This window comes from Lolium perenne, chromosome 3, assembly GCF_019359855.2.
Source record: "Lolium perenne isolate Kyuss_39 chromosome 3, Kyuss_2.0, whole genome shotgun sequence".
Classification (NCBI taxonomy): domain Eukaryota; kingdom Viridiplantae; phylum Streptophyta; class Magnoliopsida; order Poales; family Poaceae; genus Lolium; species Lolium perenne.
Genome location: NC_067246.2, coordinates 206,900,982 through 206,923,300, shown reverse-complemented (window position 1 = coordinate 206,923,300; position 22,319 = coordinate 206,900,982). Strand labels below are relative to the sequence as shown.

General features: G+C 42.9%; 1 protein-coding gene across 1 annotated transcript; it reads left to right on the top strand.

Annotated features, from left to right (window-relative positions):
• Positions 1 to 593: 593 nt before the first annotated feature.
• Positions 594 to 1,762, top strand: LOC127343177 (ethylene-responsive transcription factor CRF5-like). The gene has a single exon (XM_051369293.2). The coding sequence runs from the start codon at positions 698 to 700 to the stop codon at positions 1,604 to 1,606; it is 909 nt and encodes a 302-aa protein (XP_051225253.1). The 5' UTR covers positions 594 to 697; the 3' UTR covers positions 1,607 to 1,762.
• Positions 1,763 to 22,319: the final 20,557 nt, after the last annotated feature.

The following is a 22,319-nucleotide window of genomic DNA, read 5'->3' as shown; positions in this document are numbered from 1 at the left end:
TTCCACCGCGGAATCGGGCGCGGGCGTGGGCTCCAACAGTGCCTGTCGGGTCGCGGGATCCTATAAGAGAGACGGCGCCCACATCCCACTCCACTCTCCCAAAAACCTCTCCAAACCCCCAAATCTCCCGTCCCATCCTCACCGTTTCCCAATCGCAGGCTTAATCCTGCTCCTGCTGCTGCTCTCCAGTCATCTCCTTCTCCGCACATCTCTGCTCATTCCCTTCTTCTTCTTCCTCCTCCGTCCTTGTACCTCGCGCTTCCCTCCTCGCTGCGCTCCACTATCTTCTGCTCCGAGCAGTTTACGGAGTTCGAAAACCGTTATTATCCCGGCGCGGACGTACACTACTGCACGGCTTTACTGCTGCTTTGAGCTGCCCGTCGCTGCCGTTACATTTCTGCTGCCCTTTGGTAAAGACCCCGTCTTTATTACGGCCACTGCTTCCCCCCTGCGGCCTGCCTGCGCCCGCTTCTGCTCCCATCGTCCTCGCCCCTAGCTTTGGTCTCTCTTTATTCCCCTGCCGATCCACCCGTTCAATCGCCCGTTCGTCACCTCACCTCGCTCAGACGCGGCAAGGTTAAGGCTGCAGCTTCCTTCCTTTCCTGCTGGGGTCAGGTCGCAGCCCTCGCTTCGTTTTCGGAGAGAGCCTTCCGGTGGTGGTACGGTGGTGGAGAGAAGACAACAAGGTCTGCTTGCCATGTCGCGGTCGCGCACGGTGCGGATCTTGTGGGACGACCCCGACGTGACGGACTCATCAAGCGAGGAGGAGGAGGCGCGCGGCGCCCGGAGGGTGGGGAGGATGGTGCGGGAGCTCCCGCCGGCGCCGACGCCGCTGGTCACCGCTGGTTTGCCGGAGCTGTGCAGCGCCGGGGACGACGACCGGTCGTCGAGGCGGCCCGGCCCTGGCCATGGCGTATGTAACGCCGGGGCGGCGCGGAAGAGGGCGGCCAACAAGGGCGCGCAGAGCGCCAAGTTCCGCGGCGTGCGGCGGCGGCCGTGGGGCAAGTACGCGGCGGAGATCCGCGACCCGTGGCGCGGCGTGCGCGTCTGGCTCGGCACCTTCGACACCGCCGAGGAGGCGGCCCGCGTGTACGACGCCGCCGCCGTGCAGCTCCGCGGCGCCGGCGCCACAACCAACTTCTCCGCCTCTGCGACGGACTCGACAGAGAGCGCCCAGGAGGAAGATCCTCCTCTGCCGGCCGGCGGGTACGAGTCCGGCGCGGAGTCTTCGCAGGCGGCCTCGTCCCCGACCTCCGTGCTGCGCAAGGTGCCCTCCATGTCGTCCCTCGCGGAGGACAGGGCGTACGACTCCGAGCCCTGCCATGGCGACGCCCCCACCCGCGGCCTGGCGGCCCTGGAGGAGCTGGGCGAGTTCGTGCCGTTCGAGCACGCGCCGGTCTACTCGTCCGGCACCGGCTTTTGGGACTTCGAGCCGCAGGCGGGGCTGCTCTACGCGGAGCCCTCCTCCTCGTCCGCCGAGGAGGCCTCCTGGGACGCCGGCGAGCCGTGGGCCGCGCCGCCGCCGGCGGGGGTGCCGGAGAACGACTACTTCTTCCAGGACCTGCGCGACCTGTTCCCGCTCAGCAACCTTCCCGCGATTTTCTAATCGGGAACGGCTGCTCTTTTTTGCGTGTATGTCGAGCGTATTTTGTCGTGTATGTGTGTGTCACTGTGTAGTATTTGTACGTCCCTGTGCGCTGTGTGCCCTTGAGTCGTCGATGAGAAATGTTGTACGATCCGAGAGTAGTAGAGTTTTTCAAGTGCTTCTCACGTCGATGATGTTCTCTGTCTGTACTGTCACCTCCCCGATCCATATCCACTGCAGTGCACTCCAGAGACCACAGGTAGCATGCTGCAAGCGTGTTTTGGCTTGGCACGGCTCGGCGGCGTGGTCCGTGCTCGAAATGGGGAGGCCATGATTTGGTTGCGCAGAAAGCTTGCGGGTCGGCCCCCGGCGCCATTAGCACATCTCCACCGTTCAGGTTTTGGGCCGCGGGCACGTCTCGGCATGATGCATTTTCTCGTTTGGGTTCACAATCAAAGTATGTTGATCATACAAGCGTGATTCAGGGTATATGAAAATTCAATGGGAAAATACTATTACTCACTGTTATTAGACTAATTGTTTTAGGGTTTTGGTGGCTCAACTCCCAATAGGGTCGGCCTTTGCATTATATAGGTGTACATCATCGTGACGAATTAGACGTTCCAGCAACACAAGTGCATAACCACACCCCTAGGGCTACATCACGCCATCGCAAAAGTTTTCCCCCATCGCTGCCCTTCACACCGCTACAACCGGTGGCCCTCGTTGTGGCAGCGGGCCCAGCCGCTGAAGGTGGCATGTGGGAGGCTAGCCGAGGACAACCGCCATAGCCGCTAGGGTGGAGATGGTGGATGCGTCGTCGAGCAACGATCTGGGCGGCGTCCCTGGTCGGGAAGATGGTGGAGGTCCTCTCCCGGCGGCGCTGACCAGCGGTGGAGGTATGGCTGGGCCGGTTGGTGATGGGAACCCTAGATCTTGATCTAGGTGTTTCCTGTGCCGCCTTCCCAATCCTCTTTCCTGCGTGGTTGGGCCGATTTCAGTGTGGATCGCTGATACGTCCATTTTGCATCACTATTTTATATCATAATTTGCTGTTATTCATTGATATATTTCATATTTGGAGATGATACTTATGTTATTTCATCTATTTTGCATGTTTCATGATTATTGGAGGATCGCGCACCGGAGCTAGGATTCTGCTGGAAAAAGCGTCGTCAGAAGGCAATCTTTCGGAAGATCAACAATTGCCAGAAATTATATGAAAAATCCTATTTTTCCAGAAGACGAAGGGAGCCAAAAGGGGGAGCCGAGGAGGGCCGCCATGGGCCCCCTCACAGGCCGGCGCGGGCCCTGCCCTGGCTGCGCCGCCATGTGGGGAGGGGGCCCACAGCCCCCTCTGGCCTCCTCTCCTTCGCGTACATCTTCGCCCGAAACCTAAGACCTAGAGGATAGTCGCGAGGAGTCACAGCCCGCCTCGCGGGGCGGAAAACACCGTAGAGAAAGAGCTCTCCGGCAGCTGAAATCACGGGGAAATTCCCTCCCGGAGGGGGAAATCGAAGCCATCGTCACCGACATCGAGCTGGACATCATCTCCATCACCATCGTCATCATCTCCACCATCATCACCGCCATCTCCACCGCTGCACCTCGTCACCGCTGTAACAATTAGGGTTGAATCTTGATTGTTTGATAGGGGAAACTCTTCCGGTATTGATCTCTACTTGTTATTGATGCTATTGAGTGAAACCATTGAACCAAGGTTTATATTCAGATTGTTATTCATCATCATATCACCTCTGATCATGTTCCATATGATGTCTCGTGAGTAGTTCGTTTAGTTCTTGAGGACATGGGTGAAGTCTAAATGTTAGTAGTGAATTATGGTTGAGTAATATTCAATGTTATGATATTTAAGTTGTGGTGTTATTCTTCTAGTGGTGTCATGTGAACGTCGACTACATGATACTTCACCTTTATGGGCCTAGGGGAATACATCTTGTACTCGTTTGCTAATTGCGGGGTTGCCGGAGTGACAGAAACCTAAACCCTCGTTGGTATATCGATGCAGGAGGGATAGCAGGATCCCAGAGTTTAAGGCTGTGGTTAGATTTATCTTAATTACTTTCTTGTAGTTGCGGATGCTTGCAAGGGGTATAATCACAAGTATGTATTAGTCCTAGGAAGGGCGGTGCATTAGCATAGGTTCACCCACACAACACTTATCAAAACAATGAAGATTAATCAGCTATATGAAGCGAAAGCACTAGACTAAATCCCCGTGTGTCCTCAAGAACGTTTGGTCATTATAAGTAAACAAACCGGCTTGTCCTTTGTGCTAAAAAGGATTGGGCCACTCGCTGAAATTGTTATTCTCGCATTTTACTTACTCGTACTTTATTCAACTGCTACATCAAAACCCCCTGAATACTTGTCTGTGAGCATTTACAGTGATTCCTACATCGAAACTGCTTGTCAACACCTTCTGCTCCTCGTTGGGATCGACATTCTTACTTATCGAAAATACTACGATACACCCCCTATACTTGTGGGTCATCAAGACTATTTTCTGGCGCCGTTGCCGGGGAGTGAAGCGCTATTGGTAAGTGGAATTGGTAAGGGAGACTTTTACTGTTTGTGCTGATTTTATTTCTGCCTGCTGCTATAATTCATTATGGAGAGATCTTCTCTCGAATGTTTATTTGGGAAATCTACTAGTACTGCAAAGGTAGTGGATGAGGCGCCAGGTGAGAAAGAGGTTCCATACAAAATACCTATGAAAATTATTGAACGTGTTGTGGATAACCGTTATACAGGGGATGGAACTGTCCATCCTGGAGATCATTTACTGTTCTTACATGAATTATGCGGTTTATTCAAGTGTGCAGGTATTGCTATGGATGAAGTGAGGAAGAAACTATTCTCTATATCGCTGTCTGGTAAAGCGGCGCATTGGTATAAATTACTGGATGATGGGGATTCTCTTGAATGGAATGATATTGTGCCCCGATTTTATTCTAAGTTCTATCCTCCAAGTGAAATTCACAAAGACCGGAACCGCATATATAATTTTTGGCCTCATGATGGAGAGAGTATTGCCCAAGCGTGGGGGAGATTGAAGTCTTTAATGCTCAAATGCCCCATTCATGAGCTTCCTGGTAATGTTATCATTGATAATTTCTATGCAAGACTTTCTTTTCAAGACAAGACCTTGCTGGATACTTCTTGTTCTGGATCATTTACACGCAACAAAGAAGAGTTTAAAAGGGACCTTCTTAATCGGATCCAGGAGAATACTGAAGGATGGGAGAACGACAAGGATAGAGAATCAGGTATAAATTATGATTATAAATGCATTGAAGCTTTTATGGATACTGATAAATTTCGTAATATGAGTGCTACTTATGGTCTTGATTCTCAAGTTGCTGCAAATCTTTATAAAGCTTTTGCCTCTCATTATGAATTGCCTAAGAAGAATTTTGATAAGTTTCATGAACCGTATAAAGATAAAATTGATTCATCTATAAATAAATGTGTTGTAATTGAAATTGTTGATCATGTTATTCCTGAAGCTTATATTGAAAAAACTCCTTTCCCTGCTAAAATAAAGGAGTACTCTGTCATAAATAGTGCGGTTAATAAAAGTGAAAAGAAACCTATAGAACCTGAAGAGCAAATAAATGTTGAACCTGCTATTGCAATAGTTAAAGATCTTGTGACTGAAAATGTGGAAGATGGTCATATTATTTTCTGTGAAGATGCTTCTAATATTATTTCACATCCTAATAAGTCTAGGAAAGCTAGTGTTCCTATGCTATCAGTTAGAATTGGTGATCATTGTTATTATGGTTTATGCGATATTGGTGCAAGTATTAGTGCTATTCCTTATGAGCTTTTGATGTCTACTCACGCTTCTTTTCCTGTAGACAGTGTTGGGCCTCAAAGAGCAGAGGTTTGTAGAACAGCAGCAAGTTTCCCTTAAGTGGATCACCCAAGGTTTATCGAACTCAGGGAGGAAGAGGTCAAAGATATCCCTCTCATGCAACCCTGCAACCACAAAGCAAGAAGTCTCTTGTGTCCCCAACACACCTAATAGGTGCACTAGTTCGGCGAAGAGATAGTGAAATACAGGTGGTACGAATAAGTATGAGTAGTAGCAACGGCACCAGAAAAGTGCTTTGCTGTCCAGGACTGGCGTGTGGTTGATGGTGGTAATATTGCGGACAATACAAATGCAGTAGAACAGTAAACAAGCAGTGATAGCAGTATTGGAAACAAGGCCTAGGGATCATACTTTCACTAGTGGACACTCTCAACATTGATCACATAACAGAATAAATAAATAGATGCTAGACTCTACACTCTCTTGTTGGATGATGAACACCACTAACTGTGTAGGATTACAAGAACCCTCAATGCCGGAGTTAACAAGCTCCACAATATTCGATATTCATGTTTAAATAACCTTAGAGTGCACGACAGATCAACACAACCAAACCAAGTACTAACATAGCATGCACACTGTCACCTTCACGCTACGAAAGGAGGAATAGATCATATCAATACCATCATAGCAATAGTTAACTTCATAATCTACAAGAGATCACAATCATAGCCTACGCCAAGTACTACACGATGCACACACTGTCACCATTACACCGTGCAGGAGGAATAGAGTACTTTAATAACATCACTAGAGTAGCACACAGATAAATTGTGATACAAAACACATTGCAATCATAAAGAGATATAAATAAGCACTTCACTATGCCATTCATAACAGTGAATAAATATTCTGTGAAATATAGCCTAAGAGACCCACACGGTGCACACACTGTCACCTTTACACACGTGGGACAAGGAGTCTCCGGAGATCACATAAGTAAAATCCACTTGACTAGCATAATGACATCTAGATTACAAGCATCATCATATGAATCTCAATCATGTAAGGCAGCTCATGAGATTATTGTATTGAAGTACATAGGGAGAGAGATGAACCACATAGCTACCGGTACAGCCCTTAGCCTCGATGGAGAACTACTCCCTCCTCATGGGAGACAGCAGCGGTGATGAAGATGGCGGTGGTGTCGATGGAGGAGCCTTCCGGGGGCACTTCCCCGTCCCGGCGGCGTGCCGGAACAGAGACTCCTGTCCCCCAGATCTTGGCTTCGCGATGGCGGCGGCTCTGGATGGTTTCTCGTACCGTGGCTTTTTTTCGTATCGAAGATTTAGGTCAAGGACCTTTATATAGGCGAAGAGGCGGCGTCAGAAGGGGTCTGGGGCCACCAGACACTAGGGCGGCCCCCCCTGGGCCGCGCCGCCACCATGTGTGGGCCCCCTGTGGCCCCTCTCTGGCGGCTCTCGGGTGTTCTGGAAGCTTCATGCAATCCTAAGATGATGGGCGTTGATTTCGTCCGATTCCGAGAATATTTCCTTACTAGGATTTCTGAAACCAAAAACAGCAGAAAACAGGAACTGGCCCTTAGGCATCTCGTCAATAGGTTAGTTCCGGAAAACGCATAAAAATGATATAAAGTGTGCATAAAACATGTACATATCATCAATAATGTGGCATGGAACATAAGAAATTATCGATACGTCAGAGACGTATCAGCATCCCCAAGCTTAGTTTCTGCTCATCCCGAGCAGGTAAACGATAACAAAGATAATTTCTGGAGTGACATGCCATCATAATCTTGATCATACTATTGTAAGCATATGTAATGAATGCAGCGATCAAAACAATGGTAATGACATGAGTAAACAACTGAATCATAAAGCAAAGACTTTTCATGAATAGTACTTTCAAGACAAGCATCAATAAGTCTTGCATAAGAGTTAACTCATAAAGCAATAAATCAAAGTAAAGGTATTGAAGCAACACAAAGGAAGATTAAGTTTCAGCGGTTGCTTTCAACTTGTAACATGTATATCTCATGGACAGTTGTCAATGCAAAGTAATATAACAAGTGCAATATGCAAGTATGTAGGAATCAATGCACAGTTCACACAAGTGTTTGCTTCTTGAGGTGGAGAGAGATAGGTGAACTGACTCAACATAAAAGTAAAAGAAAGGCCCTTCGCAGAGGGAAGCATTGATTGCTATATTTGTGCTAGAGTTTTGGTTTTGAAAACAAGAAACAATTTTGTCAACGGTAGTAATAAAGCATATGTATCATGTAAATTATATCTTACAAGTTGCAAGCCTCATGCATAGTATACTAATAGTGCCCGCACCTTGTCCTAATTAGCTCGGATTACCTGGATTATCATCACAATGCACATGTTTTAACCAAGTGTCACAAAGGGGTACCTCTATGCCGCCTGTACAAAGGTCTAAGGAGAAAGCTCGCATCGGAATTCTCGCTATTGATTATTCTCAACTTAGACATCCATACCGGGACAACATAGACAACAGATAATGGACTCCTCTTTTATGTATAAGCATGTAGCAACAATTAATTTTCTCATATGAGATTGAGGATATTTCTCCAAAACTGAAACTTCCACCATGGATCATGGCTTTAGTTAGCGGCCCGATGTTCTTCTCTAACATTATGTATGCTCTAACCATTTTAGTGGTAAATCTCCCTTACTTCAGACAAGACGAACATGCATAGCAACTCACATGATATTCAACAAAGAGTAGTTGATGGCGTCCCCAGGAACATGGTTATCGCACAACAAGCAACTTAATAAGAGATAAAGTGCATAAGTACATATTCAATACCACAATAGTTTTTAAGCTATTTGTCCCATGAGCTATATATTGTAAAGGTGAAGAATGGAAATTTTAAAGGTAGCACTCAAGCAATTTACTTTGGAATGGCGGAGAAATACCATGTAGTAGGTAGGTATCGTGGGCACAAATGGCATAGTGGTTGGCTCAAGGATTTTGGATGCATGAGAAGTATTCCCTCTCGATACAAGGTTTAGGCTAGCAAGGTTTATTTGAAACAAACACAAGGATGAAGCGGTGCAGCAAAACTCACATAAAAGACATATTGTAAACATTATAAGACTCTACACCGTCTTCCTTGTTGTTCAAACTTAATACTAGAAATTATCTAGACCTTAGAGAGACCAATTATGCAAACCAAATTTTAGCATGCTCTATGTATTTCTTCATTAATAGGTGAAAAGTATATGATGCAAGAGCTTAAACATGAGCACAACAATTGCCAAGTATCACATTATCCAAGACATTATAGCAATTACTACATGTAGCATTTTCCAATTCCAACCACATAACAATTTAACGAAGAAGAAACTTTCGCCATATTATGAGTAAAGCCTAAGGACATACTTGTCCATATGCAACAGCGGAGCGTGTCTCTCTCCCACACAATGAATGCTAGGATCCATTTTATTCAAACAAAACAAAAACAAAAACAAACAGACGCTCCAAGCAAAGTACATAAGATGTGATGGAATAAAAATATAGTTTCACTAGAGGAACCTGATAATGTTGTCGATGAAGAAGGGGATGCCTTGGGCATCCCCAAGCTTAGACGCTTGAGTCTTCTTGATATATGCAGGGGTGAACCACCGGGGCATCCCCAAGCTTAGACTTTTCACCCTTCTTGATCGTAGTATATCATCCTCCTCTCTTGACCCTTGAAAACTTCCTCCACACCAAACTCGAAACAAACTCATTAGAGGGTTAGTGCATAATCAAAAAATCACATGTTCAGAGGTGACACAATCATTCTTAACACTTCGGGACATTGCTCAAAGCTACTGGAAGTTAATGGAACAAAGAAATCCATCCAACATAGCAAAAGAAGCAATTCGAAATAAAAGGCAGAATCTGTCAAAACAGAACAGTCCGTAAAGACGAATTTTATTGAGACACCAGACTTGCTCAAATGAAAATGCTCAAATTGAATGAAAGTTGCGTACATATCTGAGGATCACTCACGTAAATTGGCATAATTTTATGAGGTACCTACAGAGAATTAGGCACAGATTCGTGACAGCAAGAAATCTGTTTCTGTGCAGTAATCCAAATCTAGTATGAACCTTACTATAAAAGACTTTACTTGGCACAACAATGCAAAAAAATTAAGATAAGGAGAGGTTCCTACAGTAGTAACAACTTCCAAGACAAAAATATAAAACAAAGTTACTGTAGTAAAATAAACACATGGGTTATCTCCCAAGAAGTTCTTTCTTTATAGCCATTAAGATGGGCTCAGCAGTTTTAATGATGCACTCGCAAGAAATAGTATTTGAAGCAAAAGAGAGCATCAAGAGCCAAGTATGAAACAAATTTAAGCCTAACATGCTTCCTATGCATAGGAATGTTGTAAATAAACAAGTTCATGAAGAGTAAAGTGACAAGCATAGGAAGATAAAACAAGTGTAGCTTCAAAAATTTCAGCACATAGAGAGGTGTTTTAGTAACATGAAAATTTCTACAACCATATTTTCCTCTCTCATAATAACTTTCAGTAGTATCATGAGCAAACTCAACAATATAACTATCACATAAAGCATTCTTATCATGAGTCTCATGCATAAAATTATTACTACTCCCAACATAAGCATAATCAATTTTATTAGTAATAGTGGGAGCAAATTCAACAAAGTAGCTATCATTATTATTCTCATCATCAAATATAGGAGGCATAGTATAATCATAATAAACATTATCCTCCATAACAGGCGGCACCAAAAGACTACTATCATTATAATCATCATAAATAGGAGGCAAAGTATCATCAAAGTAAATTTTCTCCTCAATGCTTGGGGGACTAAAAAGATCATGCTCATCAAAACCAGCTTCCCCAAGCTTAGAATTTTCCATAGCATTATCAATAATAGTGTTCAAAGAGTTCATGCTAACAACATTGTTACAACTATTTTGCAAACAAAGTTCCATGGGTTTTTTAATTTTCTCTTCAAACACATCATGTCCTAATTCAAGATAAAGTTCATAAAGATCTCTAATTTTTTTGTTGTTTTCCATTATGCCTAACTAGTGTAAACAAGAAACAAAAAGATGCAATTGCAGGATCTAAAGGAAATAGCTTCGAGCACAAACACAATGGCGCCAGAAAAGTACTGTTACCTGGAACCGAAGTATGAGTACCTTTTACCTTTTCTCCCCGGCAACGGCGCCAGAAAAGTGCTTGATGTCTACTCACGCTTCTTTTCCTGTAGACAGTGTTGGGCCTCCAAGAGCAGAGGTTTGTAGAACAGCAGCAAGTTTCCCTTAAGTGGATCACCCAAGGTTTATCGAACTCAGGGAGGAAGAGGTCAAAGATATCCCTCTCATGCAACCCTGCAACCACAAAGCAAGAAGTCTCTTGTGTCCCCAACACACCTAATAGGTGCACTAGTTTGGTGAAGAGATAGTGAAATACAGGTGGTACGAATAAGTATGAGTAGTAGCAACAGCGCCAGAAAAGTGCTTTGCTGTCCAGGACTGGCGTGTGGTTGATGGTGGTAATATTGCGGACAATACAAATGCAGTAGAACAGTAAACAAGCAGCGATAGCAGTATTGGAAACAAGGCCTAGGGATCATACTTTCACTAGTGGACACTCTCAACATTGATCACATAACAGAATAAATAAATAGATGCTAGACTCTACACTCTCTTGTTGGATGATGAACACCACTAACTGTGTAGGATTACAAGAACCCTCAATGCCGGAGTTAACAAACTCCACAATATTCGATATTCATGTTTAAATAACCTTAGAGTGCACGACAGATCAACACAACCAAACCAAGTACTAACATAGCATGCACACTGTCACCTTCATGCTACGAAAGGAGGAATAGATCATATCAATACCATCATAGCAATAGTTAACTTCATAATCTACAAGAGATCACAATCATAGCCTACGCCAAGTACTACACGATGCACACACTGTCACCATTACACCGTGCAGGAGGAATAGAGTACTTTAATAACATCACTAGAGTAGCACACAGATAAATTGTGATACAAAACACATTGCAATCATAAAGAGATATAAATAAGCACTTCACTATGCCATTCATAACAGTGAATAAGTATTCTGTGAAATATAGCCTAAGAGACCCACACGGTGCACACACTGTCACCTTTACACACGTGGGACAAGGAGTCTCCGGAGATCACATAAGTAAAATCCACTTGACTAGCATAATGACATCTAGATTACAAGCATCATCATATGAATCTCAATCATGTAAGGCAGCTCATGAGATTATTGTATTGAAGTACATAGGGAGAGAGATGAACCACATAGCTACCGGTACAGCCCTTAGCCTCGATGGAGAACTACTCCCTCCTCATGGGAGACAGCAGCGGTGATGAAGATGGCGGTGGTGTCGATGGAGGAGCCTTCCGGGGGCACTTCCCCGTCCCGGCGGCGTGCCGGAACAGAGACTCCTGTCCCCCAGATCTTGGCTTCGCGATGGCGGCGGCTCTGGATGGTTTCTCGTACCGTGGCTTTTTTTCGTATCGAAGATTTAGGTCAGGGACCTTTATATAGGCGAAGAGGCGGCGTCAGAAGGGGTCTGGGGCCACCAGACACTAAGGCGGCGCCCCCCCTGGGCCGCGCCGCCACCATGTGTGGGCCCCCTGTGGCCCCTCTCTGGCGGCTCTCGGGTGTTCTGGAAGCTTCATGCAATCCTAAGATGCTGGGCGTTGATTTCATCCGATTCCGAGAATATTTCCTTACTAGGATTTCTGAAACCAAATACAGCAGAAAACAGGAACTGGCCCTTCGGCATCTCGTCAATAGGTTAGTTCCGGAAAACGCATAAAAACGATATAAAGTGTGCATAAAACATGTAGATATCATCAATAATGTGGCATGGAACATAAGAAATTATCGATACGTCGGAGATGTATCAGCTTTACACGGAGATTATGCACGAAATTGGTTCTTGTGAACTTGAAGATATTGATGTGGTTATTCGGCTGGCTAATAGAGAAACTATCTCTCCAATTGGTATTGTTCGAGATGTGGAAGTTCTATGTGGTAAGATTAAATATCCTGCTGACTTTTTGGTACTTGGTTCTGCTGCTAGTAAGTATTGTCCTATCATTTTTGGTAGACCTTTTCTAAATACTTGTGGAGCTGTTATAGATTGCAAGAAAGAGAAAACTTTGACTAAATTTGCTGGTGAATCTTATGAGTTTAATTTCTCTAAATTTGCCAAAACTCCTTATAAAGCTGATTCACCTAATAATGATTTTAGAGTTGAACAGTGTGCATCTATTGCTCTTGCTCCTAATAATCCTTTGCTGCAACATTTGGAGAATAGTGAGAGTGAAGTTTTTAGGGAAGAAAGAAATGAGCTTGATGAAATTTTCCTTCGTCAACCTATACTTAAACATGATTTACCGGTAGAAGATCTAGGGATAACATTGCCACCAAAAGAAGATCCTGTTGTTGATTTAAAACCATTGCCTGATGATCTTAAATATGCTCATATTGATGATAAGAAAATATATCCTGTTATTATTAGTTCTAAGCTTTCAGAGATTGAGGAAGAAAGGTTATTGGAAATATTGAAGAAACACCGAGGAGCTATTGGCTACACTCTTGATGACTTGAAGGGGATTTCTCCCTCTATTTGCCAACATGCCATTAATATGGAAGATGATGCAAAGCATGTTGTTGAACATCAGTGTCGTCTAATTCCTAAGATGAAGGATGTGGTAAGAAATGAGGTATTAAAACTTCTTGAAGCTGGTATTATATATCCTATTGCTGATAGTAGATGGGTTAGTCCTGTGCATTTCGTTCCTAAGAAAGGAGGAATGACTGTTGTGCCTAATGATAATGATGAGCTCATCCCTCAAAGAGTAGTTGTAGGGTATAGAATGTGCATTGATTATCGAAAAGTTAATAAGGTTACTAAGAAAGATCATTACCCTTTACCTTTTATTGATCAAATGTTAGAAAGGTTGTCTAAGAATACTCATTTTTGCTTTCTTGATGGTTATTCTGGGTTTTCACAAATTGCTGTTAAAACTAAGGATCAAGAGAAAACCACTTTCACTTGTCCCTATGGAACTTATGCTTATAGACGTATGCCTTTTGGTTTATGTAATGCTCCTGCTACTTTTCAAAGATGCATGTCTGCTATTTTTCATGGCTTTTGCGAGAATATTGTAGAGGTATTCATGGATGATTTTTCTGTCTATGGGAATTCTTTTGATAATTCCTTGCGGAACCTTGATAAAGTTTTGCAGAGATGTGAAGAAACTAACCTTGTTCTTAATTGGGAGAAATGCCACTTTATGGTTAATGAAGGAATTGTATTGGGACATAAAATTTCTGAGAGAGGTATTGAAGTTGATAGAGCTAAAGTAGAAGCAATTGAGAAGATGCCCTATCCCAGGGATGTTAAAGGTATTCGTAGTGTTCTTGGTCATGCTGGGTTTTATAGGAGATTTATTAAAGACTTCTCCAAGATTTCAAAACCTCTTACTAATCTTCTTCAAAAAGATGTACCTTTTGTTTTTTATGATGATTGTAAGGAAGCTTTTGAAAGTCTAAAGAAAGCCTTAACAACTGCTCCTATAGTTGAACCTCCTAATTGGAATTTACCTTTTGAAATTATGTGTGATGCTATTGATTTTGCTGTAGGTGCTGTTCTTGGACAGCGAGTAGATAAAAAATTGAATGTTATTCATTATGCTAGTAAAACTCTTGATGCTGCTCAAAGAAATTATGCTACAATTGAAAAAGAATTGTTAGTTGTAGTCTTTGCTTGTGATAAGTTTAGATCCTATATTGTTGATTCAAAAGTTACAATTCATACTGATCATGCTGCAATCAGATACCTAATGCAAAAGAAAGATGCTAAGCCAAGGCTTATTAGATGGGTACTTCTGTTGCAAGAATTTGATTTGCATATTATAGATAGGAAAGGTGCTGATAATCCTGTTGCTGATAATTTGTCTAGATTGGAAAATATTGCTTACGATCCTGTTCCTGTTAATGATAGTTTTCCAAATGAACAATTGGCTGTAATAAAGGTGAGCTCGCGAGATAGCCCTTGGTACGCTGATTATGCTAACTTTATTGTCTCCAAGTACTTGCCCCCAACCTTTTCAGCTCAGCAAAGGAGGAAATTCTTTTATGATTTGAGGCATTATTTTTGGGATGACCCACACTTATATAAAGAAGGAGTGGATGGTATTCTACGAAGATGTGTTCCCGAATATGAACAACAAGAGATATTGACTAAATTTCATGGTAGTGCTTATGGAGGACATCACGCCGGAGATAGAACCGCGCAAAAGGTTCTACAATCAGGTTTTTATTGGCCAACTCTCTTCAAAGATGTAAGGAAGTTTATTTTATCTTGTGATAAATGTCAAAGGGTTGGTTATATCTCCAGACGCAATGAAATGCCTATGAATTATACTCTTGTTACTGAACCATTCGATTGTTGGGGATTTGACTTCATGGGACCTTTCCCCTCTTCAGAAGGTAACACTCATATACTTGTTGCTGTTGATTATGTTACTAAATGGGTGGAGGCCATACCCACAAAAAGTGCTGATGGTGAGACTTCTTTAAGAATGCTTTTAGATATTATTTTTCCTAGATTTGGAGTTCCTAGATATCTTATGACTGATGGAGGTTCTCATTTTATTCATGGTGGTTTTAGAAAAACTCTTGCTAAATATGGTATTAATCATAGAATTGCTTCCGCTTATCATCCTCAAACTAGTGGGCAAGTAGAACTATCAAATAGAGAGATTAAATCTATCTTGCAAAAGACTGTTAATAAATCTAGAAAGAATTGGGCTAGTAAATTGAAGGAAGCATTGTGGGCTTATAGAACTGCTTATAAAAATCCCATGGGTATGTCACCTTATAAAATGGTCTATGGGAAAGCTTGTCATTTACATTTAGAACTAGAGCACAAAGCTTACTGGGTGGTAAGAGAACTAAATAAAGATCCTAAACTTGCCGGTAATAAGAGATTGCTATAATTGAGTTCTCTAGATGAATGGAGAAGCGAAGCTTATGAGAATGCTAAACTCTTTAAAGAGAAAGTTAAGAAATGGCATGATAGAAGAATTATCAAAAGAGAATTTAATATTGGGGATAAAGTCCTATTGTATCGGTCTCGTCTCGGATTCTTTGCAGGGAAATTACTCTCGAAATGGGAAGGACCATATGTGGTTGAAGAAGTGTATCGATCAGGAGCAATTAAAATTAGCTCTCTCCAAGGCAATGCCACACAAGTGGTGAATGAACAAAGACTCAAGCATTATATCTCAGGTGATTCTTATAATGAAGATGTTGATGTTATTCGAGTGGTAACTCCGGAAGCTTTCATCAAAGGACAAATTGATAGTTCTGCAGAGTTCGACTTTGAATAGGTAACAGCACTGGTAATAAAAAGTTCGCGTTTTACTTTCCGAACAATGTTTTTGCTGTTTTTGGAAAATATGAAAAATTACGAGATCGAAACGGAGTGGAGGAGACGCACGAGGGGGTGCCCCCATAGGCCGGCGCGGGCCCCAGCCTGGCCGCTCCGCCCTATGAGGAGGCCACCTCGTTGCCCCTCTCCGACTCTGGTTCGACCTGGTACTTTCCTTATGTCGTAAAAATTCCTGCTATATAATTCCCCGGACCCCTGGAGGTCCGTATATCGTTTTCTCGACGTGTTTTGTTTCGAGCTATTTTCTGCCAGGTTCTACTCCGGATCTAGATCCATCATGTCTTCGTCGGGAACTCCTAAGGACAACTTCTTTGAGGACGTCGTCAACCCGTACATGAACGAGCTGAAGATGCACCCCAAGGAATTGCTGCTCGTAGATGGGGAGTTGCAGATCAAAGATGTTCAGGGTCCTAAAGGAGAAGGAAGCTTGGAAGATAGGATGGAGAAGCTAGAACAAGAGGTCTTCAACTACAAGAAGATGGCTGAGCGTGAGGTGGATATCTTCCACAAGATTGTGTCTGAACTTATTGATGGACACAAGAAGGAGACTGCAAAGCTGTGGGACGACATCCTCTCACTTCACGACACCAGCAACAAACTCCAAGCTCAACTCTATGATGTTCAGAATCAAAACTGTGAGTATGAAAACAGGTTTAAACACATAAGCTATGCTGCTAGTTTCAGGATTCCCGAGACCAAGATGTCTTTTGTTGATGGAGAGCCTCTTCCTTGGAAGTCTGATGATGGGAATTCATCACCACCACCGCCGAAGGAGTAATTCATCATCGGTATTGGCATCCCCTTGGTTTGTTCCAAGCTTGGGGGAGTGCCGCGGTATCACATCATCACTATCTTTTACTTTTTACTATCAAGTAGTGTCATATCATGAGTAGGGAAGTTATCATATAAGATGGGTTGCAGTGTGGAAGTATCTCTCCTATAGTTGGTTGTCTATGTATCCCTTGGTGTGAGTTATCGTTATGGAATATTAATGAGAAGTCTTATCATTTACATATTGCACATCTCATTTTAGTTTGCAATCTCTATTATATGATTGATCTTGTTATTAGTATTGGTATCACTTTGGGAGCATTGAGTAAATCTATTTGGTTTTGGCAAACTTAGCATTGGTCAATAGCAACAACACTTTGAGGTTTAAGTAGAAAAGAGAAATTCATGTAGTTGTTTCATTGTCTCCCTTTCTTGTTAGCTCATAGCTTATTATTCTGAAGTTAAAATTGTTTGTGCTTACAAGGAAGATGCATGATTGTTTCTATCACATGTATATTTGTTTGCTTCCCTAAACTCTTATGCTTGCTAATTAACCTTGCTAGCCAAAGACCTGTACTGAGAGGGAATACTTCTCGTACATCCAAACTTGAACCTAAACCTATGCCATTTGTGTCCACCATAACTACCTACTACATGGTATTTCCTGCCATTCCAAGTAAATACTTTGTGTGCTACCTTTAAACAATTCAAAATTTACTATCTCTTATTTGTGTCAATGTTTTATAGCTCATGAGGAAGTATGTGGTGTTTTATCTTTCAATCTTGTTGGGCAACTTTCACCAATGGACTAGTGGCTTCATCCACTTATCCAATAATTTTGCACAAAGAGCTGGCAACGGGGTTCCCAGCCCCAATTAATTAACTTTCATAATTTTACAAATAGACACTCCTCCATGGTATGTGATTGTTGGAAGGCACCCGAGGATTCGGTTAGCCATGGCTTGAGAAAGCAAAGGTGGGGAGGAGTGTCATCTAAATAAAACTAAAATAAAAAGGCACTCCTTCATGGTATGAGATTGTTGGACGGCACCCGAGGATTCGGTTAGCCATGGCTTGTGTAAGCAAAGGTTGGAAGGAGTGCCAACCAAAAATAAAACTTTATGGGAGCCGCTCTTCGAGAGTTTGTCTGGCAAGGGGGTTAGAGTACCCGCTGCCATTCGTTGACAACAACAAACACCTCTCAAATTGTTACTTTTATTCTCTTTATATGATTTCAAAACTGAAAAGCTCTAGCACATGATTTAATCCCTGCTACCCTCTGCGAAGGGCCTGTCTTTTACTTTATGTTGAGTCAGTAAACCTATTTCCCTCCATCTTAAGCAAGCATTTGAGTTGTTGTGATCAAACCATCTATATTGTGATTTACTTCATCATGTCTTTTATTCTTCCTTGTTTAGTACAAGTTTTATCCGAATGAATATAGCTTTGAAAGTTATCAATGATTATGATTGAGTATGCAAGTTATGCCATATAAACTTTAACATGAGAGCGCTGCTCGATAGATAAGTATAACCTGTTAATTGTTCTCTGACCAAGAACGAAGTTTGCCATCACCAATTATGATTTCTTATGCACCTTTATTTGTGACTACCCTCTACTTGTTTCAAGTTGAATTATATGAGGAAGTTGTTCATTAGAATGTCTTGTGTGAATTGATATGATGCTTCTTGTCCGTATTTCATTTATCGACTCTTCACTCCATAAACATGTGGTCCTGTTTACCGAGTTCAGTTTCGCTTGGGGACAAGCGAAGTCTAAGCTTGGGGGGAGTTGATACGTCCATTTTGCATCACTATTTTATATCATAATTTGCTGTTATTCATTGATATATTTCATATTTGGAGATGATACTTATGTTATTTCATCTATTTTGCATGTTTCATGATTATTGGAGGATCGCGCACCGGACCCAGGATTCTGCTGGAAAAAGCGTCGTCAGAAGGCAATATTTCGGAAGATCAACAATTGCCAGAAATTATATGAAAAATCCTATTTTTCCAGAAGACGAAGGGAGCCAAAAGGGGGAGCCGAGGAGGGCCGCCATGGGCCCCCCTCACAGGCCGGCGCGGGCCCTGCCCTGGCCGCGCCGCCATGTGGGGAGGGGGCCCACAACCCCCTCTGGCCTCCTCTCCTTCGCGTACTTCTTCGCCCCGAAAACCTAAGACCTGGAGGATAGTCGCGAGGAGTCACAGTCGCCTCTGCGGGGCGGAAAACACCAGAGAGAAAAGAGCTCTCCGGCAGGCTGAAATCTGCCGGGGAAATTCCCTCCCGGAGGGGGAAATCGACGCCATCGTCACCGACATCGAGCTGGACATCATCTCCATCATCATCGTCATCATCTCCACCATCATCACCGCCATCTCCACCGCTGCACCTCGTAACCGCTGTAACAATTAGGGTTGAATCTTGATGGTTTGATAGGGGAAACTCTTCCGGTATTGATCTCTACTTGTTATTGATGCTATTGAGTGAAACCATTGAACCAAGGTTTATGTTCAGATTGTTATTCATCATCATATCACCTCTGATCATGTTCCATATGATGTCTCATGAGTAGTTCGTTTAGTTCTTGAGGACATGGGTGAAGTCTAAATGTTAGTAGTGAATTATGGTTGAGTAATATTCAATGTTATGATATTTAAGTTGTGGTGTTATTCTTCTAGTGGTGTCATGTGAACGTCGACTACATGATACTTCACCTTTATGGGCCTAGGGGAATACATCTTGTACTCGTTTGCTAATTGCGGGGTTGCCGGAGTGACAGAAACCTAAACCCCCATTGGTATATCGATGCAGGAGGGATAGAAGGATCTCAGAGTTTAAGGCTGTGGTTAGATTTATTTTAATTACTTTCTTGTAGTTGCGGATGCTTGCAAGGGGTATAATCACAAGTATGTATTAGTCCTAGGAAGGGCGGTGCATTAGCATAGGTTCACCCACACAACACTTATCAAAACAATGAAGATTAATCAGCTATATGAAGCGAAAGCACTAGACTAAATCCCCATGTGTCCTCAAGAACGTTTGGTCATTATAAGTAAACAAACCGGCTTGTCCTTTGTGCTAAAAAGGATTGGGCCACTCGCTGCAATTGTTATTCTCGCATTTTACTTACTCGTACTTTATTCAACTGCTACATCAAAACCCCATGAATACTTGTCTGTGAGCATTTACAGTGATTCCTACATCGAAACTGCTTGTCAACACCTTCTGCTCCTCGTTGGGATCGACATTCTTACTTATCGAAAATACTACGATACATCCCCTATACTTGTGGGTCATCAATCGCCCCTGCTCGTCCGCCACCATTCTCGATGTTGGCTTTACCCTTTGGGCCGCTGGTAGGGGTTGGTGCGGCGAATCTTGCAGGTTTCCGGCTGGTGGCGTTGTGGTTGCTTGCTTGGCTTCAATAAAGGTGGCTTTCCTAGGGTTCTAATTTTGCGAAGATGGTGATCTCCTAAGGCCAGTACTTCTTCATCTGGCCGGAGTGCTGAGTTCCGGAGGCTCCGCCGACGAATGTAACATTGCACCTTATGCCTGGAGTTTGCTGGATCGGGTGGTATTCGGTTGTGCGCACCCATTCTTTTTATTCCGATCGTTTGGTTCTGGAGGGAGTGGCGCGAAACTCTTTTCTGTGTTGCTACCAGATACATTCTGGTCCATGGTGAAAGCAGAGGCAGAGAATATCATGAAGGCCAGATTGGAGGACTAGCAATGGAGGTTCGAATCTCTTTGATGTTGAGGGACTTTATGGTGTTCTGGATGTCGCAGCAACAATATCTAAGTGGGGACGGCAACACACGTGAAGTTCAAAGTCTTACCTATCGCTGTGAAAATCTAAGGTCTGATCTTAATTGGTAGTGTCTGGCAATGGCCTTCTTGAACGCATTGTTTTGAGAGTAGGGACTGTCTTCAAGCTGAAAACCAAAGACCTTTTGATCGGGCAACAACAACGCTTGTGCACTGTTCCCTTCTTGGAGGCGTAACTTTTAGAGAGACTCGAGTTCATGTGTTGTACTGGTGGTGGTTTTATTGTTTCTTCTAGTGCTAGAATACTGTAGCTTCTGTGCAAAATGTTTCCTAACAAAGTGATAATAAACTTCGATGTGTTTCGCTTGGGCATGAAATACCCGGATTCAAAGAAAGGTATGTAGCATCGATGTTATCACACCAAAGGACTGGTGGCTGATCCCGAGAGATCCCCAACTCTCGGAGCAAAGACCGTATCCAAATAAGTTCAGCTATGGCATTTACAATTGCTTTGTACTCAGTAGCATCATCATCAAAGAGAAGAACATCATCAAGAGCAGACAATCTGTCCATGGAGGACATGGGTGTAGTAGCATTTTTGCACTTGAGCATACCAGAACACCGAAGAAGATCCAGAGAATACATCTGCTGAGTGAGAGTCAAATTAGTATTGGAGTGAGAGACGACAAGACCAAGGAAAAGTACAGCTTTCCAAGATCTTTCAGAGAAAAATCACCACTAAAAGAAGAAACGAGACGATCTGCAGCACACAACGAGGAGCTGACAAGGATGATTCATCAACTTACTGTTGGAGATATGCCTAAGAGGCAATAATAAAGTGGTTATTATTATATCTAGTGTTCATGATAAATATTTACATCCCATGCTATAATTGCATTAACCGGAAACATTAATACTTGTGTGTTTTGTAAACATAAAGAGTCCCTAGTAAGCATCTTGTTAAACTAGATTGTTGATTAATAGATGATCATAGTTTCATGATCATGAACATTGGATGTTATTAATAACAAGATCATGTCATTAAGAGAATGATGTGATGGACACATACCCATAGTAAGCATATATATCGTATGATCAAGTCATTAAGTTCGTTTTGCTACAAGCTTTAAGATACACAGTAACCTAATCCTTCGACCATGAGATCATGTTAATCACCTGCACCTGATGGATGCTTTGATGACATCAAACACTACTTCGTAAATGGATGGTTATAAAGATGGCATTAAGTATTCGGAAAGTATGGGTTGAAGCGCATGGATAAAGAGTGGGATTTATCCATCCAAATGACGGATAGATATACTCTAGACCCTCTCGGTGGAATGTCATCCAATTATCTTGCAAGCATGTGACTAGGTCACAAGGGATGTCATTTCACGGTACGAGTAAAGAGTACTTATCGGTAACTAGGTTGAACTCGGTATAGAGATACCGATGATTAAACTTTGGATAAGTAAAGCATCGTGCGACAAAGGGAATCAGTATCGTATGTTAATGGTTCTTTCGATCACGAAGTCATCGTTGAATATGTGGGAGCCATTATGGATCTCCAGGTCCCGCTATTGGTTATTGATCGAAGAAGTGTCTCGATCATGTATGCATAGTTCACGAACCGTAGGGTGACACACCTAAGGTTTGATATAGTTTAAGTAGATATGGAATATGGAATGGAGACCGAATATTGTTCAGAGTCTCGGATGGGATCCAGGACATCACGAGAAGTTCCAGAATTGTCCGGAGAATAAGATTCATATATGGAAAGTCAAATTCCAAGTTTGGGGATATTCCGGTGAATTTT

Excerpts from the sequence above, each read along its gene's own strand:
- LOC127343177 (XM_051369293.2), top strand. The coding sequence starts at position 698 with ATGTCGCGGTCGCGCACGGTGCGGATCTTGTGGGACGACCCCGACGTG.